At 65.3% G+C, this 25,442-nt stretch overlaps 2 protein-coding genes across 7 annotated transcripts in view; one reads left to right on the forward strand and one right to left on the reverse strand.

Annotated features, from left to right (window-relative positions):
• The window catches only part of YKT6 (YKT6 v-SNARE homolog), an 8,888-nt gene extending 6,793 nt beyond the window's left edge, over nucleotides 1-2,095 (forward strand). Inside the window, exons 6-7 of the mRNA XM_059397109.1 lie at nucleotides 1,185-1,286; nucleotides 1,793-2,095. Coding sequence (XP_059253092.1) covers nucleotides 1,185-1,286; nucleotides 1,793-1,828 — 138 coding nt within the window. The 3' untranslated portion in view covers nucleotides 1,829-2,095. The remainder of the gene's footprint in view (nucleotides 1-1,184; nucleotides 1,287-1,792) is intronic.
• A 2,944-nt stretch (nucleotides 2,096-5,039) lies between these two features.
• CAMK2B (calcium/calmodulin dependent protein kinase II beta) overlaps nucleotides 5,040-25,442 on the reverse strand; it is a 79,566-nt gene continuing 59,163 nt past the window's right edge. Inside the window, exons 7-21 of one of the 6 annotated variants that reach the window (XM_059397110.1) lie at nucleotides 24,724-24,826; nucleotides 24,553-24,636; nucleotides 23,924-24,018; nucleotides 23,673-23,795; nucleotides 23,187-23,270; nucleotides 22,569-22,611; nucleotides 21,554-21,628; nucleotides 17,206-17,243; nucleotides 17,020-17,091; nucleotides 15,765-15,809; nucleotides 14,294-14,342; nucleotides 7,649-7,724; nucleotides 7,434-7,528; nucleotides 7,062-7,296; nucleotides 5,040-6,792 (exon numbers count right to left, since the gene is read on the reverse strand). In XM_059397110.1, coding sequence (XP_059253093.1) covers nucleotides 7,064-7,296; nucleotides 7,434-7,528; nucleotides 7,649-7,724; nucleotides 14,294-14,342; nucleotides 15,765-15,809; nucleotides 17,020-17,091; nucleotides 17,206-17,243; nucleotides 21,554-21,628; nucleotides 22,569-22,611; nucleotides 23,187-23,270; nucleotides 23,673-23,795; nucleotides 23,924-24,018; nucleotides 24,553-24,636; nucleotides 24,724-24,826 — 1,215 coding nt within the window. In that variant the 3' untranslated portion in view covers nucleotides 5,040-6,792; nucleotides 7,062-7,063. Of the gene's footprint in view, nucleotides 6,793-7,061; nucleotides 7,297-7,433; nucleotides 7,529-7,648; nucleotides 7,725-13,206; nucleotides 13,307-14,293; nucleotides 14,343-15,764; nucleotides 15,810-17,019; nucleotides 17,092-17,205; nucleotides 17,247-21,553; nucleotides 21,629-22,568; nucleotides 22,612-23,186; nucleotides 23,271-23,672; nucleotides 23,796-23,923; nucleotides 24,019-24,552; nucleotides 24,637-24,723; nucleotides 24,827-25,442 lie in introns of those variants that run through there. The other 5 variants (XM_059397113.1, XM_059397112.1, XM_059397111.1 and 2 more) reach the window with 5 other exon arrangements.

The following is a 25,442-nucleotide window of genomic DNA, read 5'->3' on the forward strand; positions in this document are numbered from 1 at the left end:
ACCTTGAGCTCTCTTTGGCACTCGCTGTGTCTGTTCTTGCCTTGAGTTTGGTCCTGTGGCTTCTACCTCATCACTGGTCCCTGGCTTCCCACCTGGCACCAGTGTGTCCGTATAGTAGCCACTGATCTGTGGCTCTTCCACTTACCATCCCCCAGTAGCCCTCAGGAAAGCTCTGGAGTCAGGTGCACACTCCCTGGCACAGCCCCACAGCCCTGGGGCCTTTCTCTTTCCTGCATGGCACCCATGCCAGGGCCCCACATGCAGCTCTCCCGGATGCCACTACATGGTCATGACTGGCACACACATCTCCCAGCGGGCGTGTGAGCCCTCAGGACTGGGCGCTTGTCCTTACCCACCCCGCTCCCGGCATGTGGGACACCTGTGCCCAGGCCCCAGCAAGCCTTGAGTGAGTAGAACTAAAGCCCAGCAGAGGCGCCCAGGAACCGCTGCTGGCTCCTCCGGCCCCGCGACATGCTCAGTACTGCCTCCTGGAGTCAGACGCCGGCCTGGGCGGGACCCAGGAAGCAGTATGCTGTGGACACCGTGCACTGAATGACACAGTTTGGGGACTTCGGATTGGGAGTGAGGTGTGAGCATGTTGAGGTGTCTCCGTGTCTCTTCACGGGCTTCTCTGTATCCTTGCTGAGCTGCAGCCCTGGGCGCCCCTCGGCTGCTCCTGCTCTCCAAGCAGGAACGGCAGGTGTGGCGCGGCGGCCCTGTGTGTCTGCAGAAATGGGCTTGCTGGTGCTGCCCTGTCCGTGCGCATGTCCATCTGGTTCGCTTCTTGTGCCGGCAGCCAGCATCCTGGAACTCTGTAGATGGGGCTGGTCTCGCGCCTTTCTCCCAGGCCCGTTCCTGTCCACGTGCCTCGGTTTGTGCTCCTTGCTCCGAGGAAGCCCGGTGGCCTCGCGGTGCTGCACGACATGCATCCGCGCACGGGCCCTCTGGGGAGCGGAGGGGGGCAGCGTGTTCAGTGGGAGTCCGCGTGTGGAAGCATGGCTGTAAGCACGGTGCTCTGAGCCTGTGCTGGGTCCCCGGGCCGGGCTCTGGGTCCTGCTGGTCGGGGCTCTTGATGCTCATGTGGCGGGAGGAGCCCATGGGAGAAGCACTTCCCGTGGCCGAGCCTGGGGGGCTCGCATCCGCCTGCTGCGCCAACGGTGGGGCGCCCGTTTGTCTGTGTCCAGCACAACACCATGGAGTCTCTTCTGGAACGAGGGGAGCGGCTGGACGACTTGGTGTCCAAGTCCGAGGTGCTGGGGACGCAGTCCAAAGCCTTCTACAAGACAGTGAGTGCCAGCCGTGCTTGTGCTTGCTACTGTGCACGTGCCCAGGGACACTCCGTGGCACAGGGTTGCGGGGGGGCGGGCCCGGCAGTAGCACATGCTCCCTCGGGCGCCGCGGGAGCGGGCAGGGGCAGAGGCCAGTCCCAGCTGCTCCTGCTGCCTGCTGCCTGCTGAGCGGTGGAGCCTCCGGGCCTTGTGCCTGTTTCCCTGGGACAGAAGTGGTTCGCTGGCGCTGACCACAGTAGGGCTGTGCGTCCACTGGTGCTTTCCTGGGAGCCTGGGAGGAAGGCGGCCAGTGGGGCTCGGGGATCCACCAACCTGCTCTCTCAAAGCATTCTCGCGACGTGCGTGGGGGCAGGTGGCGCTGCAGGACCCGGGGTGACACAGCATCATGCTCCGTCTGCCGGGGGTTCTCCCAGTACCCCCAGCCCGCTCCGCGGCCACTGCCTCGTGGGGTACCCCCCCGTGGGTCACTTCCACCTCTCCAGCCCCAGTGTGTTTCTGTCCAGGCTCGGAAACAGAACTCGTGCTGTGCGATCATGTGACGGCAGCCCGTGGAGGCCCTCGTGCCCAGCCGGCCTGGCCGTTAGCGTCAGAACCGCAGTCCCTGGAGAAGCAGAGCCACCGTGGAGAGACCCGCGTGGGGACACATTTTCACTTGGGAGCTCCTGGCAGGAACTGAGGGGTTGTGGAAGGGCCTGGGGCTTGGGAACATTCAAATTTACATGTCCGGTGATTTTTGAAAAGCTCGTTTGAGGCCCCCAATGGCGTGTTCTTGGGCCAGATGAAACCATAAATTCAAATGACTCACATAGATGCTGCAGGGCTTGTCTCTAACCTGGGAAAGCGACCAAGGTGAGACCCTGGGGGAGGTCGGAGCCAGCCTTGTGGGTCCTCCCGCGTGGGGGCTGTGTTTGTGCGCTATGTTCACACTGCAGTAAAGCCGGGGTCACCCCGGCTGCAGGGCTGAAGGAGCAGAGCGACCCCGAGGGCTGGGGCTGAGCAGGCCAAGATCCGTGTTGGGAGGAGCCCGGCCGCACCGACTTCGAGGCTCCTTTGCACTGGACCTGGGTGGACTGCTCACTGAGGGTGCTGCCCACCCCCGACGTCACACGGAGATGCCTGTGGGCGGTGGGGCAGCCATGTCTGCCCCGACTCGCAGCTTAGCCTCGCCTGCCCAGGTCACAGGCACCAGTATGGCCTCTCTCCACCCTTGTTCACCCACCTCTCTAGCAGCGAGACCCTCATCGTGACCACCTGGGGCCCACGTGCCTTAGCAAGTGGCCTTTGCTGTGGCCACTGTTCCTAGCCACCAAGGCCAGGTACCAGCCATTCCGAGGATTCCCAGTGCCCCACATGTGACCTGACCCCCAGCCTGGCCCCCACAGGAGCACTGCTAAGAGCCCCCCCACCCACCCAGTGGCACAAGCCCCAGCCCTGAGCCCGTGTCCTTGGGCCCCACTGCCATGTTACAGATCACCTCCCCACGTCCTGCAATGCTTCCTGAGGAGTGAGCTCGTGGTTTTCCCTGGGACCTGGTCCCCGCAGGGTCCCATCCTCTGGGGTCCTTCCCTGAGCATGCTGATTCTTGGCCTACCCAAGAGGTCCTGCTGCCTCTGCACAAAGTGCCAGGCCCAGAATTGGCTTGGATTGTAAGGTGACATCTACATGCTTCTGAGGACCCCGACTCCCCACCCCAGCAGGTTCACGCACTGGTTATCGTCCCGCTCTGGGCCCTGTGCTGGTCAAAGGAGTTGGCCAGCCCTGAAGGTAACCCGCCCGAGGTACTCCCTGGAGTGCACAGACCCAGCCTGCTCACTGGTGCCCAGGGGGCTGTGACCTCTCCTTAGGAAGGATGTGGTATCTGACTCCTCCAACTTGGGAGGCTGCTGGGGAGGAGCTGGTGTGGAGGCGCGGGTCTGCAGGGAGGACCATGGGGAGGGTGATGCAGGCTCACGCCTGAGCTGGCGTTTCCCCGGCCCCTGTCGTGGTCTCATGTGGAAGCATTTGGCAAAGGGTGTGTTTTAGTAACTGTCGCCTGACTTCTCTGTTCTATTTGAAAGGTTCTTATCTGGATAAAGTTGTCTTTTGAAATTCCATAATAGTTTTCTGCTTTGTTCGAGTCTCAGGGACCCCTCCTTATGTGCAGCTGCGGGGTGCAGGGCATCCTGGGGCAGCACCTGGGTTCCACCTCCAGACCTTTCTAGCAGGAGCCAAGGGAGGGAGCGCTGGAGCAGGGGAACCAGCAGGGGAGCTACACCGCAGCAGCCTGGGCCACACAGATGGAAACTCCTTGCCAGCTAGGGGGTTGGCCCTGCAGACTTGGGGGCGTCATGCCTCCCGGGTCTGCGGGCAGCGGAGGAGTCTCCAGTCCCATCCCAGTTTAGGGAGCGAGCATGCCAGCTGATCCTAAGAAGGTCTGAAGGCTTCACCTGTTTCACTGCTGGCCCCGAGCCTTGCTTTCAGCCTTATTTGTGCCCTTGGAAGTGAGAAGCAGGCTTGGGGTTTCTGGCTGGATCAAGGGCACCAGTTTTTCCTGCCTGGAAGACATGCTGGAGTATGGGGTTTTTGGAGCTTTGCTCAAAGCTGGTGCCATTTAACAATGACAAGCCGCAGTCTGTCTTGCTGCCCGGCTCAGGCACGGTAACTGCTCCCCCAGCCAAGTGTGTGGGTCCCACCCCACCCCGGCCGGGCTCAGAATCCTTGGTGGGGGGTGGGCAGGGCTGTGTCGTGCGCCCGCAGGGAGGCCTGGCCTGGATAGCCGACTCGGATTACAGCTGATCTGCAAGCGGAGCCCTAGATATTGTGCTGGGCCCGCACCGTTGCCCGCTCTAGAGCCCCGCTCCAGATTCTCCGCGTCGGCTCCGGGCTCCTCTGTGCCTCCTGGCACAGCCCGCCCTCCCGAGCGCACCAGTGGGGCACCAAGAAGCCGTAGCCAAGAGCTCCTGTCCTGGTGACCCCTGGGGCACTCCTCGCACCAGAAGCCACCTACACACACTAGTTGGGAGCGTTCAGTATCAAGGCACATGGTGCTGTAGGAAAGCACAAGGCCAGAGGCACAGATAAGCACCTGCAGGGCCCGGGGAACCAGTGCAGAGGGGAGGCTACCCGTCTTCGCGCGAGGGCTGCAGGCGGCTGTGCGATAAGGACCAAGACAGCCCTGTGGTCACAAGGAGGTGCGTTTAGGCAGTCCTGGGGCGATGCGGTCCTGCAGCTGTGAGCTCATTGCTACATTAGCTGGCACAGGCTAGCGGTGGCCCCAGGTGGCCTAGTGTCCCCATGTTGCAGGGGTGTGGTGGGCAGCTGCTGAGGGACAGGCCAGGGGCGTGGATGACAGGAAGAGCATGGACTGGATCCTGAGAAGGGGAAGGAAGGCTCTTGCTCTCCTCCGTCCCCCAGGTTTCTGCTGTGGGCATCCCAGCAGCCACCACCCTCCCGTGATGCACAGCACCGTGACGTCTGTACAGGCCTGTGCGCCGACAGTCTGCACAGCCCAGCCACAGGCATGGGGAATGGACGCACAGACACGGTGGAGGCTGGGTCCCGGCTCTTCCCACAGAGAACCGCCGTCTGGCCTCCCCGAGAGGCCACCAAAGAGACAGGGGCTTCAGGGTGTCCAGGGCCCAAAGAGGGGGCGTGCGGCAGTGGGTGCAGCGGCGGCCTGCAGTGGCAGAGGGGCAGTGCGGTGGGGGAGCGGGCTGGGCTGGGGCTTGGAAGGGCCCCGGCATAGAGCCCCCAGCTGCACGTGAAGCCGTTTGTCCTGTTTTTCTTTTATTTGCAGTTTCCCGAGACAGAACAAAATAATGATTTTTTACACTTACAAGGCTCAGAAAGAAAAGACAATGGAACTCAGCAAAAAGAGAGAAGGGGGGGCCGGCCAGCACTGCGGGCAGCTGGCCCTCCGCAGAGCGGCCACACCTCCGACATCTAGCTAGAAGAGCAGGTGTGGCCTGCCCGAGAGGGGTCATGCAAAAGAACTACCCCCGGAAAAATCCCCAATTATCCCAGACAGGCAGCTCCGTGGAAATAACAGGTGAGGGGAGGAGGGGAGGAGGCCCCCGGAGGTGAGGGTGGCCAGGCCACACGCTGTCCACGGTGAGCCTTGCTGCTGCCCACGGCCCAGGGAGCCTGGCAGATGTTTACCCTGTGTCCATGGGTGGGGACAGCTGTCCTGAGCACAGCCGTGGACGGGCAGGTGAGTGTCCATTCGGAGTGTCTGCTGAGGGACAGTCCCCTTGGAGACCAGCGTCCTGTGTCCCGTTCCCCACTCTGTGCCCCTCCCGTGGCTTGATTTGTGGGGGAAGATAAAGAAAATCCTTGTTGAAAATGTGAATTAAGGGGCAGGTGTTGGAGTGGCAGGGTCCACAGCTTGGCGATCACAGCCGCTAACCAGCCCACCTGGCCAGCTGCCCTGGGCGCACTCTGCTGCCGTCGGACCCCGGTGCCCACCAGCTCGCAGGTGCACATTGCGATGGGCCCAGCCTATCTTCTCATCCCGGGGTCCCTATCACCCCCGCCCCCCCCACACACACAGCAGCCTGGAGAGGCCTACTGGGGGGTCCACCGCACCTTGCCCCTCAAGCCCAGGGTAGCCCTCCCTCCCTCGGCTCCGAGCCTAGACTCTGAAAGCGCCCTGTTCACAAACCCCTGCCGCGCCCGCCCCGGCCTGGGAGTGCAGGGTGCCACGCACCGCCTTCTGACCCCTCTCCTCCTCCTGCCTCTGGACAGGCAGGAGGGCCTGTCTAGGGCCCCTCTGTGGCTGCACCGGCTGGTGAGGGAGGTGGGCGGAGGGGAGCCACCCCAAACAGGAGGGAGGTGCTGTGGGAACCCAAGGGTTCCCCTCCCAACCGGGCTGCCACCAACAGCATCCTCTCGGCCAGACTCTGCCAGTTGGGAAGTCTGTACCTCCCCGGCCCTGGAGGGGCCAGAATGGGAGCCCCGGGCCCATGGGGGCTTCTCAGATGGCTCATTGGGCCCCCGGGGGCCGGCCCGGCCTCTGCACTGCTCATCCATGCTGGGGGCATGAGAGGAAGGGAGGGGAACATCCGTGCTCGGGTCCCCTTGGCCCCAGGTGGCCGACACTCCTGATGGCAGCCATGCACGGCGGGGGGGGGGGGTGGGTATGCAGACCTAACAAACACCGTTCCTCGGCCCGGCCCCTGTGGACAAGGTCACTGCCCCACTGCTCCCTGAGGGGCCAGGACTGACAGACACGTGGAGCATGGGTGGGGGGTGCCCGGCGGTTCAAGGCCCCGCAGATGCCAGTGGTTTGTACAGCTTTTGCCTTTTTTTCTCCTGTTTCATCCAACATCAATTTTTTTTTTTTTTTTTTTTTTTTTTGGTGGTGGTTGTCATCTTGTTGTTAAAAAGAAATCACATCCAGTCTTGGTTTTCTGCAGACACAGGCACCAGGGGAGGAACGAGGCAGACACAAACATGCGACAGGCAGGCCGCGGGAGGGCGGCCGGGCTCCAAACACTGAGTCTGTCCCACGAAGCCGGCCACAGCTCTGAAAGGTGGGGAGGGTGGGGGTCAAGGGGGAGGGCGCGGGGGGGGGTGTCAGCTCTCATCTGTCCCCACCCAGGGAGAAGGGGTGGGCGGGGTGTCAGCGCTCAACTGCTCCCCCCCAGGGAGGTAAAGGTGGGGGGTCAGCTCTCGTCCGCTCCCCCAGGGAGAAGGGGGAGAAGCAGGGATGGGGTGCTGCCTGCCTATAGTGCGGGGGCGGCTCTGCCCAGCGTCCCCGGCGCACCCCAGGAAAGGGCCCGTGCCGGCACCCACCTTCACTGCAGCGGCGCCACGGGCGCGCCCGAGCAGTGGAAGTGCACGTTCTGCCACTTGCCGTCACGGCGGTGCCACACGCGCGTCTCCTCGGACTGGCTGGTGCGGGGCCGGCCCTGTCCGTCGATGTACTGCGTCAGGCGGATGTAGGCGATGCACGCGGCGTCCTCCCCGATGACGTGCACGTGCGGGTTCAGGATGGTTGTGTGGATGGGCTTGCTGTTCTTGGCGAGCACTGTGAGCAGAGGCAGGGGCTTGCTGGGCGCCCTGGGGAGCCTCTGCCCAGGGAAGGGGGGCAGGGAGGCTACCTGGAGGCCCGGGGGCCCCACTGTGCTGTCGGGGGCGACCCCCACGCCCAGCCCCGGCACTCACGGTTCTCGAAGTAGAATCTGTGGAAATCCATCCCTTCAACCAAGTTGCCCAGCGCTTCAGGCTCGAACGAGGTCAGGCCTGGGTCGCAGATTTTCCTGGGGGGCAGACCCAGGTGAGGAGAAGCCCCTGCTGCCGCCTGCCCTCCCTTCACTGCAGGGAAGCCCCCACTCCGCCCCAGGCCCCCCCCCGGGACCCAGCCCAGATGCCCTGCTCACGCGTAGGCCTCGAAGTCCCCGTTGTTGACTGCCTCGATGAGCTGCTCGGTGATCTTGATGACTTCCTGCTTCCGTGCTGCGGGAACACAGCCGCCCAGTGACCAAGGACCACCCCAGGTGGCCCTGCAGAGGGCCTAGGGCAGAGCATCCCCAGCCCCCACCCGCTCTCCTCCCCAGGAGGGACCCGATTGTCCGGCTCACACGGCTCCCTCCAAGGTCACCCACAGCCCCCACATTCCCAAGTCCATGGAGCCCTGTCTGTCTTACATAGAAGGTCTCCATGTGATAGAAATACCACGTCTGGAGAATGCAGAAAGGGGAAGCAAAGCCCGCCATGACTGTGGTCCCCAGTCCCTCCGGCCATGTCCCCTGGGACCTGCCCCCTGGCCTCTGCCCACCTAGACTCGGCTCCCAAGCCCCTGCCGCATCCAGCCCCTCTCCAGGAACATCTGGTAAGGGCTGGTTGTGAAGCGGGGAGGGCGAGGGGCAGTGTCTATGGGGCGAAGGCGGAGCAGAGGGCAGGGGACGGGGGACTCGGGAGTCTGTGGGTCTCTCCCTGGAAGCCCACAGCCAGCTGGCTGGCCTCCCACCTGCTTGGGTCTCTACCCGTGTGCAGTCCAGGGCTTGGGCGCCAGCCCCCCTCCATGCCCCCCACCCCCAGCATCACCAGCCCACCTAGCACCCTCCGTCCTGGGGCTCTGGGCTTCTGCCCACTTGGCCTCTGCACTGGGACAGGCCTGGCCCCAGGGTGCTAACCTGCAGTCCCCGTTCTCTCTTTAATCACAACCTGTTTCAGAGAATAACGCAGCCGCAACCCACTGCGGATTCAAACCTGGATCACTTTCACAGCCACGGAGACTCTCATAGAAATAAACCAGATAGAGCTGTGAGTGCCTGTGTTCCCCTAAATCTCATGCTTCACTCCCCTCCCCAGAGGAGGACTACCCTCCGGTGGGTGCTTAACCGCCTCCATGAGGACATGTACACTCCCAAGTATGCACACACATCGCGTGTGCGCTCAGACGGCTCCCAGGGACCTCGGAACTTACTGTGCTCCCCACAGTAAGCCTCAGACCCAGCCAGTGTGGGATCCCACGAGCTCCTCCCCACAGGCTCCCTGCCAGGTCACTGCGCTTCCAGAAGCTTCCCTGGCTCCCCAGTGGCTCTCTGTCCCTGCCACTGGGCATCTGTCTGTACTCCAGCCACCAGCACCCCTGCGAACAGCACCCCCGTATGCTGATGTGTGGGCTCCAGTCCCAGAGCACACACAGCAGGGTCTCCAGAGGGGGACTCCGCATTCGGAAGCATGTACCACCCTGGCATGGGGCTGCACCGGCTCCTCCCCGCTGCCGGCACCCTTGGTTGCCTACGTGCCCCCTCCCACCAATGCCCACCTGAACTGTGGGCACCACACAGTGCATGTGGGTCCAGGCGGGCCTTGTGTGCCGCATGGGATCTGGAGAGTACAAGCGGCAGAAGCTCCGTGACACCCGAGGGCTCAGGTGCACGTGTGCGCTGGTGTTACAGGGGAGGGCAGGTGCCCGTTTGCACGTGGAGATTCCCGTGGGCATGGACCTGAGAGCTTCTACAGTCTCGGAAACCCCTCCCTCTGGACCCAGCTGTGTTTGTGCAAAGGCCCCCTTTCCATTTCTCACCCAACTCTATGTCTGGACCGTGCCAGGGTCTGGGCTCCGGGCTGTCTCACGCAAGCCCAGGCCCCACTGTCTGGTCGGCCCTGGAAGCTGGTCCCCAGCACAGTGGGCTGCAGGCTCCGGGGAACCCACGTCCGCCCATATCCATCGGCAGAGCTCTGTCCCTGCACCACCACACTCTACTCTCGGGCTTGGGACCCGAAGCAGGATGTCCCTCTGCATCCCCAGCAGCCTGCCCACCCCTCTACCCTCTGCCTGAGCATTTCTGCTTTGGGGATGCTCACCCCCTCTCCCAGGTCCCTGTCCCCACTGCAGTCCAGCTTTTCCCAGGGGACCCCAAGCCAGGCCCCTCCTGCCCATGTAGGGGAGGGCAGTGCCTGTGTGTCCAACACCCAACACTAGTTGGGCCCCCTTTCCATATCAGCACCCCATGGGAGCCCTCAGCCCTGTGACTTGAATGGAATGACATGTCCTCTGTCTCATGTCCCGTGCATCCCGTACTGTGGTAAGTCCCCAATCTTGCCCCTTAGTGAAGTCTTGTGGCGTGTTTCTAAGCCAATTGTAAGATAAAATGAGAGTAGAAAGTCAAAAGGAGGCATTGGGGTCACAGCACATATCGCCGAGTCCGGGGTTTGGGACCTGATGTCGCCGATCTGCAGACAAGGGCTGCTGCCTGGACCCACCCCTGCCCTGCGGAGCAGCTCTTCCTCTTCCAGAGGGAGTAGGGGCTCCCCAGGAGGTGAAGCCACCAGCTGTGACCTGCCATCAGCTCCCCCCTTCACCCCAGGCCCAGGCAGCTCTGCAGACTGAGCAGAGGCGTGGGAGCAAGGGTCTGGTGTGGGAGGGGTCCCAGCGGTGGACCGGAGCCCCTACATTCCCTCTCTTGGGACAAGCTAACAGGCTGGGAAAGGGTCTGGCGGGACCCCAGCGGCCCCAGGCTGGCCCTAATCCGTGTCGCTTGGCAGCAGGGGCACCAGGAGCCCACAACCCCCGCAGGCAGGCAGCAGCAGATTGGGTGTAATCCCTGATTATGGGGAACACCGCCTGGGCCCGTGGACACCGACCCCATTTACACATGACGACAGCTGGCAGGCATATAACCCTGGCCCCAGAGGTGGAGACGGGGGTTGCCCGGGCTCTGACACCCATGACCGCGGATCTAGAGAGCCAAGTCCCCTCTCCCATCCCTCCCGGCAGACCCCCTGCTCTCAAAGGGGCTGCAGTGCTGGGGACTTGGGCAGGGGCACATGCCAGACCAAGGACGCCGTCCCCCGGGGGCCTCAGCTCCCTAGGGCTCCCCACTCCCCTGCCGCACCCTGGCCCCCCAGCACCCCTCCCTTCAGTCCTGCTCAAGGCCCCTTCTTGTGGTCCTCACCTCTACAAGCTTAGTTCAGGGCAGACCCCCAAGGTCAGCCCAGGATGCAGTGCTCACGGTATGCCCTGTCCTCAGAGCCCCTAACCCGGCCCGCGATGCAGACTGAGGGCAGCTCACAGTCCCGGGTGGGCAGCCCCCCAGGGGCATCTCTCCACATCCCAGCCTCCAGTTTCCTCATCTGTGAAACCAGGGCCAAGAGGGGCCATGGAGACGGGCACACGGATGCTGCCAACCCCTCCCCAGGCTCCGTTTGCACCCTCTCCCTCACCACAAGACCCCCTCCGCCCCAGCCCTGTGACCAGCCTCTGTCCCCGGGCCAAGGCGGCCAAGACACCTGCACCTGGCCTCGCCCCTCTGGCAGAGTATAGAGCACTTCTGCGGGGGTCCACTGCTATCTGGAGGCTGCCCCGTGCCCTCCTGGCCATTGGGGTGGGCACAGCTTCCCCACAGCCCCTATGCCCCCCACTGCTGGCGAGCTTTGCTCCCCCTGGTTCCTGCCCAGGCCTTCAGGCCCCGCACTCACCCAGCCACTCCCCAGCCATGCCCAGCCCCTGGCCCGCAGCCTCTCATCCAACCGCGCAGGCCTCCCTGCCTGGTGTCTCCTGGCAGGTGGGGGGGGACGCTGGGGGGGGTGCTGCAGCCCTGGGGTGTCACCCATCCCTGTAAGCGATCCTGGCGGCAGTCGGCAGACCGGCTGGCGCGACCGGCTCCTCCCTCTCTGCCTGGGGAGGGGCCGCAGCCCAGCGCCGGCCCCTTGCCCCCCCCAAGCCCTCGCCCTGGGCCCCTGCAGCCAACACTGCGTCACACGGACCACAGATCACAGGCGCGAGGCCTTCGTCTGGCGCCACCGCTTCTGATTCCTCCCTACAGGCATTCATGAGCCCCTCCTTAGCCACAAGCTCCTGTTCTGAAGCCAAATGACACCTTCGTGTCGAATTCCCTGTGCTCCCCTTTCCGCCCGCTGCCCCCCAGGCCGGCCCCTTCCCAGAGTGAGGGGGCAGCACACCACAGCCGGGGGTCTCCATACCTGTGAGCCCCCAAGGAGCATCCAGGGGGCCCCTCAAGGTGCTACTTACACAGGGTGGGTGGGGGGCCTGGGAGACCTGGAGATAGACAGGGTGGCGGGGCCCTGGGCTTCCAGAGCTGAGCCCCTCCTCACCGTGTTCAGGATGGCAGAGAGCCTGGGGGGGGGGGTGGAGCGGACCAGACAGGAACAGGAGGCTTGGGGGGCAGCACGGGAGACAGAGAAGCTACGGGCCTACGAGCTAAGCCAGAGGGACAAAGAGGCAGAGGAGGACACAGGCACAGGGAGGGCAGAGGGAGATGCTGGGGGGACACCGGGGACGGAGGGAGTGTGGGGGGATGAAGGTGGATGCAAGGACACGAGGAGGAGGAATGTGGGGCCCAGAAAGGGACGTGAGGGACACGGGGGTGTGGCGGAGGGCACCAGGAGAAGTACAGGGGCACAGGGGGATGCAGGTGGACGTGTTGGGGGAAGGACGGGGGAAGTGGGGGACGGGGACGTGGGTGGATGTGGGGGATGAAGGGGGAGGGGGCGGACGGGTGGGACAGAGGGGGACGGGGACACAAGGAGGCACAGAGGGGATGTGGACGGACGGGGGGATGGGGAATGTGGGGGATGAAGGGGGACGGGAGGATGAGGGCACAGAGGAGGGGCTTCAGGAACGTGCGGGCAGCACGCTGTTCCGTGGCCGTTCAGCTGCTATGGCAGAGGGTAACCGCCCCCATGGACAGAGGCAGCCCGGCGTGTGCAGAGCCCAGGGAGGACCCAGCTGGGCAGCAAGGCCAGGCCTCCCTCCTCTCGCCCACAGCCATGGTCGGGAGAGGCTACGCCTCCGTAGGGCCCCATGGGGTGCTGCAACCGGGAAGGTCAGGCAGGCGGGGTGAGGGAGGCGAGACTCACGCGAGACGCACTGTAGACCACCCGGAGGGCCCTGCCCATGCCCAGGCCTGGGACACAGCGTTGGGGAGAGGCCTGGGGCAGCCTGCAGAGCTGGGGGAGGGAGAAGGAGGGGAGGGCAGCGGCTGGGAGCGCCCTGCGTGGGGAGTGCCAGGGGGTCAGCCCAGCCCAGGCCCTGAGCCTCAGGCAGCCCGGCGGCCGGGGCAGCTGAGGCCACACACAGCGGGCGCAGGAGCCACTCGGCAGCAGGGCAGCAGGCCCAGGGGCGCTACTTACACAGAGCAGGCAGGGGGCCCTCAGCATCCAGGGCTCCCAAGCCCCTCCCCACGGAGCTCAGGATGTCAGGGACCCTGGGCGCTGGGGTGGACAGGAGGCCGAGCGTGAGCGGCCCAGGGAAGCAGTACCACACTCGCTCCCGCCCAAGCAGCCCCTGGCCAGTGTCTGGAGTGGGGGGGGGGGGGGGGGGGGGGGGGGGGGGGGGGCGGGGGGGGCCCCCCCAGGGGGGGGGGGGGACAGAAGGGCCGAAGCAGCCCTACAGAGACAGGCTGCTGCAGGGTCCTCCAGGCAGACCCCGCCCACAGCGGGCCCCCGCCCCGACCCACTGACTTACGCGGAGAGCGCAGGGGGCTGGCGGGAGGTGGGCGTGAGATAGGGGGTTGGCTTCAGAGCTCCAGGAGCCCCTCCTCACACAGCTCAGGGTGTCAGGGGCCCTGGGGGTTGGGGCAGACAGGTGAGACACTAACAGGAGACAGGAGGGGGCATGCGGGAGAGACAGGGACAGTATGAGGATGGGTGGGGTGGGGCTGGAGGACCTGAGACACAGCTCACAGTTGGGTCCAGGAGCGGGACACAGAGGACTGGAGACGGCAGGGGCGGCAGGCCTGGGCCCTTTAGGGCCCACCCTGCTGCCCAAGGCTGCTCTCCCAGCCCGATGGCGCACTGGGGTCTGGGCCGGAGCAGGCCGGCCAATGCTCCTGCAGCCTCCCACAGAGCCGGGATCAGGGCAGAACTGCAAAGACAGGGCCTCGGGGGGGGCCTCCGTGCTGACAACAAGGGCTTGTATCCGTCTGTTCACGGAAACCACGTGAACATCCATTCTCCCTTCATCCAGGGGCCTGTGCTCACCTCTGTTTTGGCCCCTGACACCACTGTGTCCCCCAAACTTGCAGAATGGCTGGCCATCGGGCCCTGGGGCAGCGCTGCAGGCCTTCAAGGCCGAACTGTGACCATGTGGCCCAAAGGCTCCGGCGGGCCCACATGCCACCTGCCCTCCCAGGGGAGGTGGACAGAGCTGGGGCACGCCACCCTGGAGCTGAGGGCTCTACAGTAACCGCCCCCATGGACAGAGGCAGCCCGGCGTGTAGAGGGGCTCTACTACACGGGTGCAGCCCACCCACCCTCAGGGGCCGTGGAAACACCCAGAACCCAGGCAAAGCCCCTTGCTGGCTGTTTCCTTAGTGGCTGCCAGCCAAGCAGGGTCACCAACTTCAGGAAGTTCAAGAGAAAAAAATTAAAGCAAATTCAACCATGAACTTGTTCCCCTGCAGGCTGGGAGCCGCCCCGCTGACCAGGGCACCGGTCTCTTGGCCCGCATGCACTAGGCAGGCCACGGGGGCTGTGGCCAAGCAGAGCCAGCGCCCCGTGGACACCCCTTGCCCGCATCCCAGACGCCACACCGTGCCATCTTCCAGATGTACCTTTCGTGTCCTCGTCCTCTATAGTGGTGTGAGTGCTGTCCGATGACTCCTGGGGGACACATGGAGACAGCGGGTCAGGATGAGGTCTCTGTCCCAGCCCGCCTCTGTGGGGCCTGGAGGTGCCCATCCCGGAACCCCACATGCGGTCACCCAGCCCCAGGCCTCAGCCGCTCACGTCCGCAATGGCCAGGGGCCCAGACGCGCCTTCTGACCAGACACACTTGGAGGAGAGACTCCCTAAGGACTCTTCCGTAAGAGAGGAAAACAGGCTGTCTGGCACTCCCAGCGGAACGGGAAAGCTCCCCCAGCCTGTGCACTGTGGCAGACAGGGCGGGAAGGCTCCAGGAGGGCCTCAAGAGACTGGCCGTATCCACAGCTCCTGCCCCAGCAGGGGCCGCCTGCCCCTCAGGCCTGGACTGTCCAGCCAAGCCCAGTTTCCCCACTGTGAGGGCCTGTGAGGGTAGACCAGCAGCCCCAGCACCTCTGACCCCACTCTAAAACCAGCGGCCTGTCACCTGTCAAGGACTTCCCCGGAGGTCTGCCTGCTCCTGAGGTCCTCCAGGGCTCCTCCTATACCCGAGTGAACGCCCTGTGCTAGGCCCTGCCCAGCGATGGGGGTGGCCTGCAGCTTGTAGGATCGGGGCTCGTACCACAATTCCCCAAGGTTGTCTAGAGGCCCCTTGCAAGACAAACAGGAGCCTCACCCCAGACACGGGGCCCAAGGAATAGCTGCCCCGAGCCACAAGGCAGGAGGACACCCAGGCCCCTTCTGGTACATTGCATCTATGCTGAGAGCCACTGGCCCCTGGTCCCGGCCTGCAGCCAGGATATGAGGGGCCCTTTGGGGAACTCGGGGTGAGTCCAACTGCAGGCTGGGGCGGGTGCCGATCCTAGAAACACAGCTTGGCGGCCCTCCGTCCCTCCCGCCACCCTGAGAGCCAGCCCCTTCTCTGGCCCCAGGTGTAGGCGCCCATGCAGCGGGAGATGCTGGGCGCGGAGCAGCGGCAGAGGCAGGCTGGCCCGGCTGGAAGCACTGGGGGTAGAGGTGAGTGATGGGGGCGGCCAGGGGCATCTGTGCTGCTCCTTCCTCCCGGCCCACGCCGGCTCTCCTCTCCTGGCACCCCAAGGTAGCCCTGCATGCCTGGCTCCCGGCTCTGCTGCGCCGGCCTGCAGATAGGGCTGGATGGACAGCACGGAGGTCCTGAGAAGCAGACCCTGCTCTGGGCCCCCACTGTTAACAGTAACTCGGTACAGCCACACCTAAGATGGCAGCGCCTGGGGCCTCATTCTGAGGGGGCGGCCATGGACCTGTGGAACTCTGTCCTGCCTCAAGAAGGGTCCCTATACACCTGCCCCTCCAACTCTCAGTACAAGGGCTGCCCCAGGTCAGTGCCCCAGACCTGCCCCTGGCCAGGGGCCTGCCTCCTGCCTGGGCACAGGCTCCCAAGGGGGCCAGTGGGTGCGGTAGTACCTTGATCCCGTCCACGGGGTTATGAATGACGGTGGTTTGAGGCTCCTACAGAAGAAGGAAGCACAGAGGAAGGAAAGAGGAAGTGAGAGGAGAAGGTGGGTGGAGGGAGGAGGCAGCCGAGCGTGCATGGCAGAAGGCAGAGCAGTTTGGGGAGGCCCAACGGCCAGGAAGGCCAGAGAGAAGCACGTGCGCCCACGGAGCGCAGCACAGAGCGTGGGGGCGCTGGGCAGGGAACGAGGTCCTCCTGTCCACTTGCCTTGCCGCCTGACCCTCTGCCGTGGGATGGCCGGCATGGTTTTGAAGATGTCATGGGAATGAGGGTGGCATATGGAATGGATGGGGTCTGAGATGGGGCTGGCTGTGTGGGACCCTCCCCTCCGGGGCTGAGGCTGCCCCCGCGTGCTGGACGGCCACTTGGCGAGCCCAGCCTTCCTGTGGGCATACAGGGCTGGGCTCCGCACGATCTCGGAACCTGGGCCCCGGCAAACCCCGATCTCTCGGGGCGGCCAGCCCTACACAGGCCGCCATGGGCACATAGCACCCTTGCAACATCACAAGCCACGCCACCAGCTCAGTGGGGGGGGCCTGGCCAGGAGACATCCCCTGGCCTCCCGACAAGAGGGCCAGAGCCAGCGGGCTCCTCTGAACTTGTGTCTGCCCATGTCTGCCCAGCCAGAAGCCCCCAAGCCTCCTCCACCCCTGCTGGGCAGCCACAGGCCAGCACAGCCACGGGGTACAGCCGCCCACAGGAAGCTGCCCTGGCTGCTGCTGGGTCATCACCAAGCCAACTGCCACAGCGGCTCGTCTCCCTCCAGATCACTGGGGGGCTCCACAGTTAAGACCAGCCCCACCCATGGTTCCTGAGAGACACCAGAGCCCTCAGCTCCAGGGTGGCGTGCCCCTGCAGCAGCCAGGAGGCGTCTCACCACCCAGCCAGGCCCCTGCAGGGTGGCCAGGCACAGACGCTCCAGGTGGGCCTGCTGAGGGCAGAGTTGCACAGGGCAGCGCTCCTGAATGCCTCTCAGAGCTGACCCTCAGGTGGGACACTAGGCCAGGCCCCTGCGCAGCCCTGAGACCCCCCAAAAGGGGCTTGGCCCTAATTCCACACCCGAGAGCAAGGGGGAGCTGGAGGGCCAGGCACCGTCCATTGGAGGTAACTGGGGCTGCACCCCACCGCACCCCAGGCCTGACAGGTGGCCACTGCACAGCCGGGCTGTGGTAGGGCCAGGGGGCAGGGGGCCAAGGAGCGCAGTACCAGGGCAGCCGGAGGAAGCGTCCCTTTCGGGCTGGTGGCAGCGGCGCTGTTCTTGGTGCTATTTGTCTGGGGCTGTGGAGAGAGGAAGAAGTCAGGGGGGAAGGAGCCACACCCCTTCCCAGGGCCTGCCCGCCAGGGAGGGTGGGCAGCACGGCCACAGGTGGGCCCCAGGGCCAGGGCACTCACCTTCCCCGCGTCAGCCTTCTTGTTGAGTAAGCTCTTGGCTGCTGCATGGGGAGGAAACGGGCAACATGAGCAAAGCACCTGCAGCCCCCGACTACCCACCCCCTCGGGGTGAGCTGACCTCAGGGCCAGCTGGGCTCTGGGGATCCCCAAGAGCTAGGGGGCAGCCAGGGGACCCCAAGTCCCAAGGCAGGGTGGCATCTGTCCTCGGTGGAGGCTAAAGCAGGTCTGCCCAGTACTGAGCCTGGCCATCCTGGAGAAGGCCCACAGGAGACCCAGGACAGCTCAAAGCTCTCAACGCCAGGACAGGCCCCTTCCCCCAGCCATTCTCCATGATCCTGCAGGACACCATGGTTTCCTGTCCCACACAGGCCCTGCAGCTTGTGGGCAGTGTGTAGGCTCCACCAAGGAGGAGGCAGGTGCTCCCCCCACCCTGCACAGGAACATAGGATGGGGCACCAGGCTGGGGTGCTGGGCCATCTGCCTGTCACCTGCCTGTGTTCCCGGGCAGGGGCCGGCTGCAGCTGGCCACCCCCCCACGTAGGGAGGGGCTCATCCCAAGTGCGGATGGCTGCCTGCCATCAGCCTCCCACCCCGCTCCCTGGGCAAACAGGACTCAGCGCCCTGCCCACAGGCCCCCTGGCTCAGCACCCGGGGGCTGCCTCGTTCTTCAGGAACCAATCCTGGAAGTCCTGACCTTGGAGTCATTTCCTGGCCTTACCGGGGCAGCATCGGCCCCAACACAGACCTCCCAGCCCACCCCTGAGGCCCCGGGGCTCTGATGGGCTCAACAAGGTGCCACCCATGGGGAAGGCTCCAGAGGGCCCCCCCACATCTCCGGCTGCCCACCACCTGTGGGACACCCAGCAGACTCGCTCCAACATGACCACACAGAGGTCAGGGCAGCCCGCCACCCCCTCCAAGTCCCACAACATCTGGGCCCTCCGCAGTGGACAGCGTTCGTAGAACAGCTGCCAAACCAAGGGAAGTTGGCTTACCTTCCAGGGAAGGAAAGGTGAGGAGGGAGGGAGATAGTAGTAGGGAAAGAAAGAAAACAAGATTCACGTGGTCAGGCAGGAGTGCAAGCCTGTGGCCCAGGACCCCGCCCGCCCCACCAGCACGCCGGGCCCAGCGCTGCCCCACCTGTGCAGGGCAGAGCACCACATCAGGGGCCGAGGCCAGGGGTGGGCCCCCAGGGCTGCTGCAGCCCCCCACCCTGCCGTGGGTCCCCAGCCTCCAGCTGGCCAGCCGTCCCTGCAGCCCACTGTGGTTCACGGGGGGCAGGGGGACTCTTGATGGCGGGAAACATCCCTGGAGGCCGTGGTGCTGGGCTGCTGTGCACACCGGGACCCAGGGAGAGCCGCAGTTCTTCACGAGGGGTCCCCACACTGGCAGCCTCAGCGGCAGCACCCAGACCCCCCCACACTTCCCAGGGGTAGTGGGGCATCTGTTCTAGGGGGCTTTAATGCTGCTTTGGTTTGAGACCACCATCAGGGTCCCAATCCTCTGGACTGTGGCCCATCTTTCTCTCTGGGAAGGTCCCTTTGCCACCCTCCAGGCTCTGTGCAGGGACATGGGTGATGTGCTCGAGCAGAGAGCCCTGTGGGGCTGTCCAAGTGCCACCCCAGGGTCAGTCTCTCCCCACAATCTGTCCACTCTCTCAAAGGCTTCCCCACCAGGAACCATGGGGCTGCGTGTCACCAGAGACCTGCCTCTTGGCCCATGCCCCGGTCCTGCAGGCTTCCCCGCCACGAGAAGTATCACAGGATCCCAGTCAGTGCAGGGGTGACAGAGCCCCTCTCTGGCCCACCAGGCCTGCCCGCCCTGCAGCACACCCTCCCGGTCTGGCGAGGCTGGATCAGGACCGCACCCCAATGCCTGCAGGCCCACACCCGTGAGCGTCCCAGGACCAAGACTGCCATCTCCCAAAGGGCCACTTCCCCTTGTGGGGACCCTGGAAACCACCAGAGGTCAGCTCCAACCCACCTTCCCATAACCCAGCATGGCGGGACAGCCCAAACCTGTGGACATGAGAGCTTTTGCACCTAAACCCCGCTGACCTCAGTCCCCTGCTCCCTTCCCCAAGTCCAGCGCACAGGTAGGCCACCTCCCCCAACATGGGAGTCATGCTGAAGTCGCACAGCCCAGGGACCCCATCCTTGCTGGCTGACCAGCAGGGCCAGGGTCCTCCAGGGGCCCGGAGGAAAGAGGCGTCCAGCCCAGCATCCCAGAGCCATGCATCCCCACAGAACCCGCACAATAATGCAGAGCGTCCGAGCCGGCCCGGCGCACCGAGGAGACACAGCCTGCCCTGCCTGGCCTTCCTCTCGAACCGAGCCCTGGTGAGAAGCGGACGGAGACCCTGGGGCAGGCCTGGATCTCAAGAGAGTCCTCCTCAGTCCCTGACTCTCCAGACCCTGCTACCCGAGACGACAACGCCCCAGCAGACTCAGACGGCTCCGGTGGGGCCCGGGCTCCAGAAAGCCTCACAGCGGACACCCAGCCCCTTAACCGATCCCCAAACACCTCCCCTGAGGAACTCCCTTGGACCAGCGGCTACAAGACACAGGACAGGCCCCTCCTGAAAGCAGCTCCTGGAAATTCCTTGCCTCCAGGGCCCTGTGGACCCCGTCTGTACTGGCAGTACAAAGCACAGGGCACTCCCTCCACGCTTTCTCAAGTCAGATGTGCGAGTTGGCAGCAGGTGCCCTGGGGGGGGGTGGACTGAGCGGGTACCCCAGACCCATGGTGGACAAGCAGAGACCTCAGGCCGGCCATGGCTGCCCTACAACCCCAGCTTGCCTGCCCCCCTCTCGGGGAAGGCCGAGACGCTCTGACGACCTGCAGCATCCATCTCCACGGAGACCCCACAGGCTCCTCTGGCCAGGGCGCTGCATCACCCAGGAGGCTGTCCCCTATGGAGGAGCCGTGGCCTTGAAACGGAGAACCCCGCCCAGTGCCACTGGCTGAGGTGGGCTGACCTCAGCCCAAGGCCCAGCAACTGGCTCATCCCCTCGCCGGCGGCCCCAGACAGCCATGCTGGGCTCCGTCCGCATGCACTGACCGCCTCGGGGACCAAGCAGCCCCGGGCGCCCCGCAGGGCTGGGCATGCACGCGGCGCATGCATCCGCGGCGCATCCACGGTCCACGGCAGCTGGGCAGGCGCAGGCAGGGGCCCCGCCGGAGGGCAGCCCGGTGGCCTCGCTCACTGCACTGGGCAGCCGCGTTTCTCCAGGAGTGCCCAGGCACCCTGCCCTCCTCCCCGCCATGCGCTCCGGATGGCCCTCCGGGGGCCTTGCCTGCCGGACATGTCTGCTGGGCTCACAGAAGGGCACAAACCATCCTCCCAGAGGGTGGCCCTGCCCGGAGTATCCCCAGGAGGGGGCAGCTAAGGAATGCACCCCCTGCAGGACCTTGAAGCAAGAAATGGGGTGGACAGCTGGCTGGGGCCAAAGCACAAGGCACCAGCAGAAAACCGGCCCCTGCGGCTCCATCCAGGGAGCCCTGGGGTCGGCCCTGGGCTGCAACAGGCTCTGTGCGCCCTATGCCTGCACTGGCCTTGGCTCGGGCTGGGCTCCTGGCAGGTCCTGAGGTCTGCTAGCCCTCAGGGCTCTGGCCAGCTCACAGGGGGATGGGCAGGAGCTGGCCTGAGGCCCCTGGGAGGAGCAGGGTCCAGAGAAGCAGCCTCTCTGCTCATACATTTGGAAGGAGTCCGGGGGCCTCACAGAAAGACCCAATAGGACATTCTCTGGGGGCTGAGGCCCCTGTCCTGGAGCTCACAGGGCAGACATGTGCACCTCGGACCCACACAGACCTCCAGCTCCAAGCGAGTGACGGGAGCAGCATGGTGCAGGTGCTTGTGAATGGGGGCGGGCCAGGCGGGGAGTGCGGGGGGCTGGCAAGAGAGCTCTCATGGTGCAGGACCTCTGCCCCCAAGCCTTCTTCCCCAGAGCCCCCATTCAGGGTTCAGACCCAGCAGCAGCCCTGAGGCTTCCTACAGGTGGTCAAGGTCACTCTGAACGGGAGTCATGACAGACAAGCAGGGAGAGAGATCACAGAGCACAGGGCTCTGACCAGAGGGGTCTCCTGACCCCCAGACTCAGGGGCCAGGACCAAGGTCCAGTGAAATGCATCTGGGGGGAGGCATGGCTCAGGTGTCCCCTAGCCTGAACCCTCCTTCAGTGCATGGGGTCTGAGGCTGCTGGGACAGCGGGGGCTGCCGTGTGGGATCTGTCCCCGGCGGGAGCGGGGGCTCCCGGGGCCTCGGGGGCAGCTCCGGAGGCCCAGCCGGCAGCTGCGTGCAGCGAGGGGCTGCATGCCAACAGGCGGGACCCTGGGCAAGAGCATCTACCTTGTTCCACCAGCCCCATGGTGGTGCCGGAGGCCGCGGTGGACATTGTGGCCGGAGCGGTGGTCTGTCTGCCCACTGTTAGCACCGGGTTAGAGACGAGGGAGGGGCGGACACAGACGGGGCGGGCAGGGGAAGGGAGGGGAGAGACAAAGGAAGCAGAAGAAGATTAGAGTCCACAGTTGGGTGGCGGATGGTTCCAGAGTCCCGTTCACAGGAGAGTGGGAACAGGACTGGGACTGACGGACAGCTGAAAAGGGTCTGCCTCCTTTCTCCTTAGAAAACCCCAGCGGGGGCTTCTCGCGCCCAGTGGGCATGCGCACAGGACAGGACCCGTTAGTGTTGGTGTGACACATGACCCCCGGTCCCGGCAGCACAGTACCACAGCCAAAGGAACAGGATGGGGAGCTAGATGCAGACGAACAGGGATGGACCCCAGACGCTCCTGCACCCAGTGACGCGGGCGACACACAACCACAGGACAGCCAAGGGGCCACCTGCCCCGCGGGCGACGCTCTGCCCAGTGGGCCTGCCAGGGCCCCTGGCCTTGGGGTCGCTGACAGATGCCCCCGTAGCAGCCACACGCCCCCCCGCCCCGCCCACCCACAGCGCCAGGGCGGGTGGCCGCCAGTGAGTCCAGAGCTCGGTGGAGAAGTCCCGGGTCCTCCTCTCCCCTCCCACACACAGAACGAGTGCTCAGAGGGCTCAGGACAAGGCCACGGAGGTGGCGACCAACACCTGGACAGACACACAGGGCTGCGGCCCAGACGGCAGCGAGGACACAGACCCAACACGCAGGGACAGGGACGTGTGCCGGGCGGCCTCCCAGGCCGGGCTGGGTCGGGGTGGGGGCAGACCCTGGGGTGCTGCCCAGAGTCCAGGCCTCAAGGTCCTGAGCAGGCAGAAGGCCGCTGCGCCATGGGGAAGAAGGGCCGGGGGGAAGGGGGGCGTGAGAGGGGCGGGCTACCGGCAGCGGCTCCCTGGGAAGCCTTCCCCTCCGCGAGCTGACCGTTCTCACCTGAGAAATTTCTTGTGGCCAGCATGGTGGTGAGGATCGCACCCTGGGGAGAGACACGCAGCTGAGGCCAAGCTACCGCAGCCCAGACCTCAGCCCGGGGGCACCCGCAGGATCTGGGTCCCAGCCTGGCACCCCAAGAGTCTACCGGCTCTCCAGCTGCTCAGGGACCGGCCCCCACTTCCTGAGTGAAAACAGAGGCTGCCCGCTGTGCACAGCTTCCAGGGGCCTTCAGGACCCCCGGGGCTGCTGCGGCTGGCCTCCTCCTCCCCCTCCCCGCCCGGCCACCAGCAGCTCAGGCTGCTGTCCACACCAGGCCTGCCAGGGTCCGAGGCTGCCCACCCACTCTCGCTGGGGCACGGGGCAGCAACCGGGGGCACCTGCGCCTCCATAGCCCGGGGGGGTCCCCAAGCGCCGCTGCCATGCAGGGCTGGATCTGCCTGACCCGTCTGCTCTGGGAGGGTGCCAGGATCGCCAGGACCCTGTGCCTTCCCTCACCCAGCCCGCCGGGACCCCTCTGGCCACTCCTGGCCTGGGGCCATCAAGTCACAGGCAAGCCCCCAGTGGACGAGCACGCGGACCATGGGATAGGTGGGCTGGGCACTGAGGCCCAGGTCTTACCTTGAGCTTCCTTCGGGCGTTGAACTTTTTCAAGCACTCCACGGTCTCCTGCCTGTGCATCATGGAGGCCACCGTGGAGCGTTGCTGTGGGGAGAGGGGCCGTCACACCCTGCTAAAGGCTCCGAGAGGTCTTCGTCCCTCAGGGAGAGGGCTCAGGACAGCAGAGCTGTGCCATGGCCCTTGTGCCAAAGCCACCAGCCGCCCACTGCAGCCAGAGCTCAGCTGTCCCCCCCCACCGGCTGCCCAGCCCTGAGCCCACTGCCCCTTTCTACCTGGAACCCCCCCACCCTCCTGGCTCTCCCGACGGCCGTGTCTCCTACCCAGGCCGTCTGCCTCGACACTCCGTCCCCTCACACACAGGCCGGACCAGAGACGGAGGCCTTGACAGCCCGCAGTGGGTCCCAGACCCCTGAGGCGCACAGCCAGGAGACCCGGGATGTGCCAGCAGCGGGCGGAGGACCCCAGGGTCTGCGTGCGGGGACTTACGCAGACCCACGGGTGCTTCAGCGCCTCGTGGGCTGTGATGCGCTTGGCGGGGTTGATGGTCAGCATCTGATTGATGAGGTTTTTGGCTTCAGGAGTGACTGTGTCCCACTCAGGAGATGGAAACTAGAAACGGAAGCGACAATGAGGGAGTGTGAAGCCCCCTCCCCAGACAGCAGCCAGGGTCCTCTGAGGTCTCTCACGTGGGCCTGCCTCCCCGAGCTGAGGAGGGGCAGAAAGGGTCCAGCACTCACGTCGTAGGCTCCCGCCTTGATCTGCTGGTACAGCTTGTGCTGGTCCTCGTCCCAGAAGGGCGGGTAGCCCACCAGCAGGATGTACAGTATCACCCCTGCGCAGAGCAGAGCGCTGGCCTCATGCGCTGCCCTGCCCCCACCCCTCCCCCAAGTCTCCTCCCCAGCCCCCCCCCCCCCGCCCCCTAACACCCCTCCCCCCCCCTCTCTGCACCCCTCCCCCAGGCCTCCTTCCCAGACCCCCACCTCACTCCCAGCCCCCCACTCTCTGGATCCCCCTTGTAGGCTCCACCCCTAGCCCACCCCCATGCCCTCAGAACACAAGGGTCACGTCCAGGGCTCAGCTCCTGCAGAGACCCCACCACAGTGGTCTGCATGAGGTCCCCCACCCACCCCACGCTGTGCACTCCTTCTGGCCCAGACCTCTCTTCTGGGTGCAGGGCAGGCACTGGGGTGGTGGGCTTCAGCCAGGTGGGCCCCACCAGGGTCACATGAGCAATTCTAGTCTGGGTGGGGAGGGGGACTCCTGGCGGACAGCAACCCTGAGTCAGCCCAGGGGCAAGCCTGGCACGGGCGCAGGGCTCCCTCCACCGCGGCCCCGCGGCCCCACCCCACCTCCACAGAGGGCTCACCGCATGCCCAGATGTCCACTGGCTTGCCATAGGCCTCCTTGCGCAGGACCTCTGGGGACAGGTAGCCTGGCGTGCCGGCAAACCCTGGGGACAGGGCAGGGGTGGTGTGAAGGCCAAGAGGGCAGCAGACCCCCCCACCCTCGGTCCAGGCAGCCAGGGGTCCCCACTCACCGAACCATGCCTGCTGGTCCCCCTGCACCTCGATGGCCAGGCCGAAGTCCGCCAGCTTCACGGCCGCCCCTTTGCACTTGCTGGCCAGGAGCAGGTTCTCGGGCTGCAGGGAAGATGACACGCCAGTACGCGCGAGGGTCACGCCACAGGGCACGGAGGGGAGGGGGCATAGCAGATGGGATGGTGGTCTGCAGGCTGACACCCTGCCCGGTGGGAGCTGCCCCAGCAGATTCCTTGTGACCCAAGGGGGCAGAGGGGAGCTGTCACACCCAGGCCGAAAACTCAGAAAGTGGCAGGCAGACTCGAGAGCCCCTCACTAGCCCGGCAGGCAGTACGCTTGCCGTGTCCCACATCTGGGTGCTCAGAGTCGGTGGGGGGCTGCCTGAGGAATGGCGCCTCCCCCACCAGAGGACCAGAGTAAGGAAGCAGCGCAGAGCATCTGACCGCCCCATCCCTCAGCCTCGGGCCATCCAGCACCCCCAGCGGGAAAAGGCCCCTTACATGCCCCCGCCTCAGGAACAGTGCGCTTGAGCAAGCTGAAGGGACTTCGTCCCCCATCCCACAGGAGCACCACAGGGCGCTCTGTGCCCTATGCCCTGTCCATGGGCTGCCCATCCTGGCCTGGCCGCCTTCAGCGGTCAGTGCAGAGCCCTCAGAGCTCTGGCCTCCAGCCTCCCTCGTCCCCGACCGCCAGGGGCCCTCAGCCCCCTCCCCAGGCC

The sequence above is a fragment of the Mustela nigripes genome, chromosome 4, assembly GCF_022355385.1.
Source record: "Mustela nigripes isolate SB6536 chromosome 4, MUSNIG.SB6536, whole genome shotgun sequence".
Classification (NCBI taxonomy): Eukaryota; Metazoa; Chordata; class Mammalia; order Carnivora; family Mustelidae; genus Mustela; species Mustela nigripes.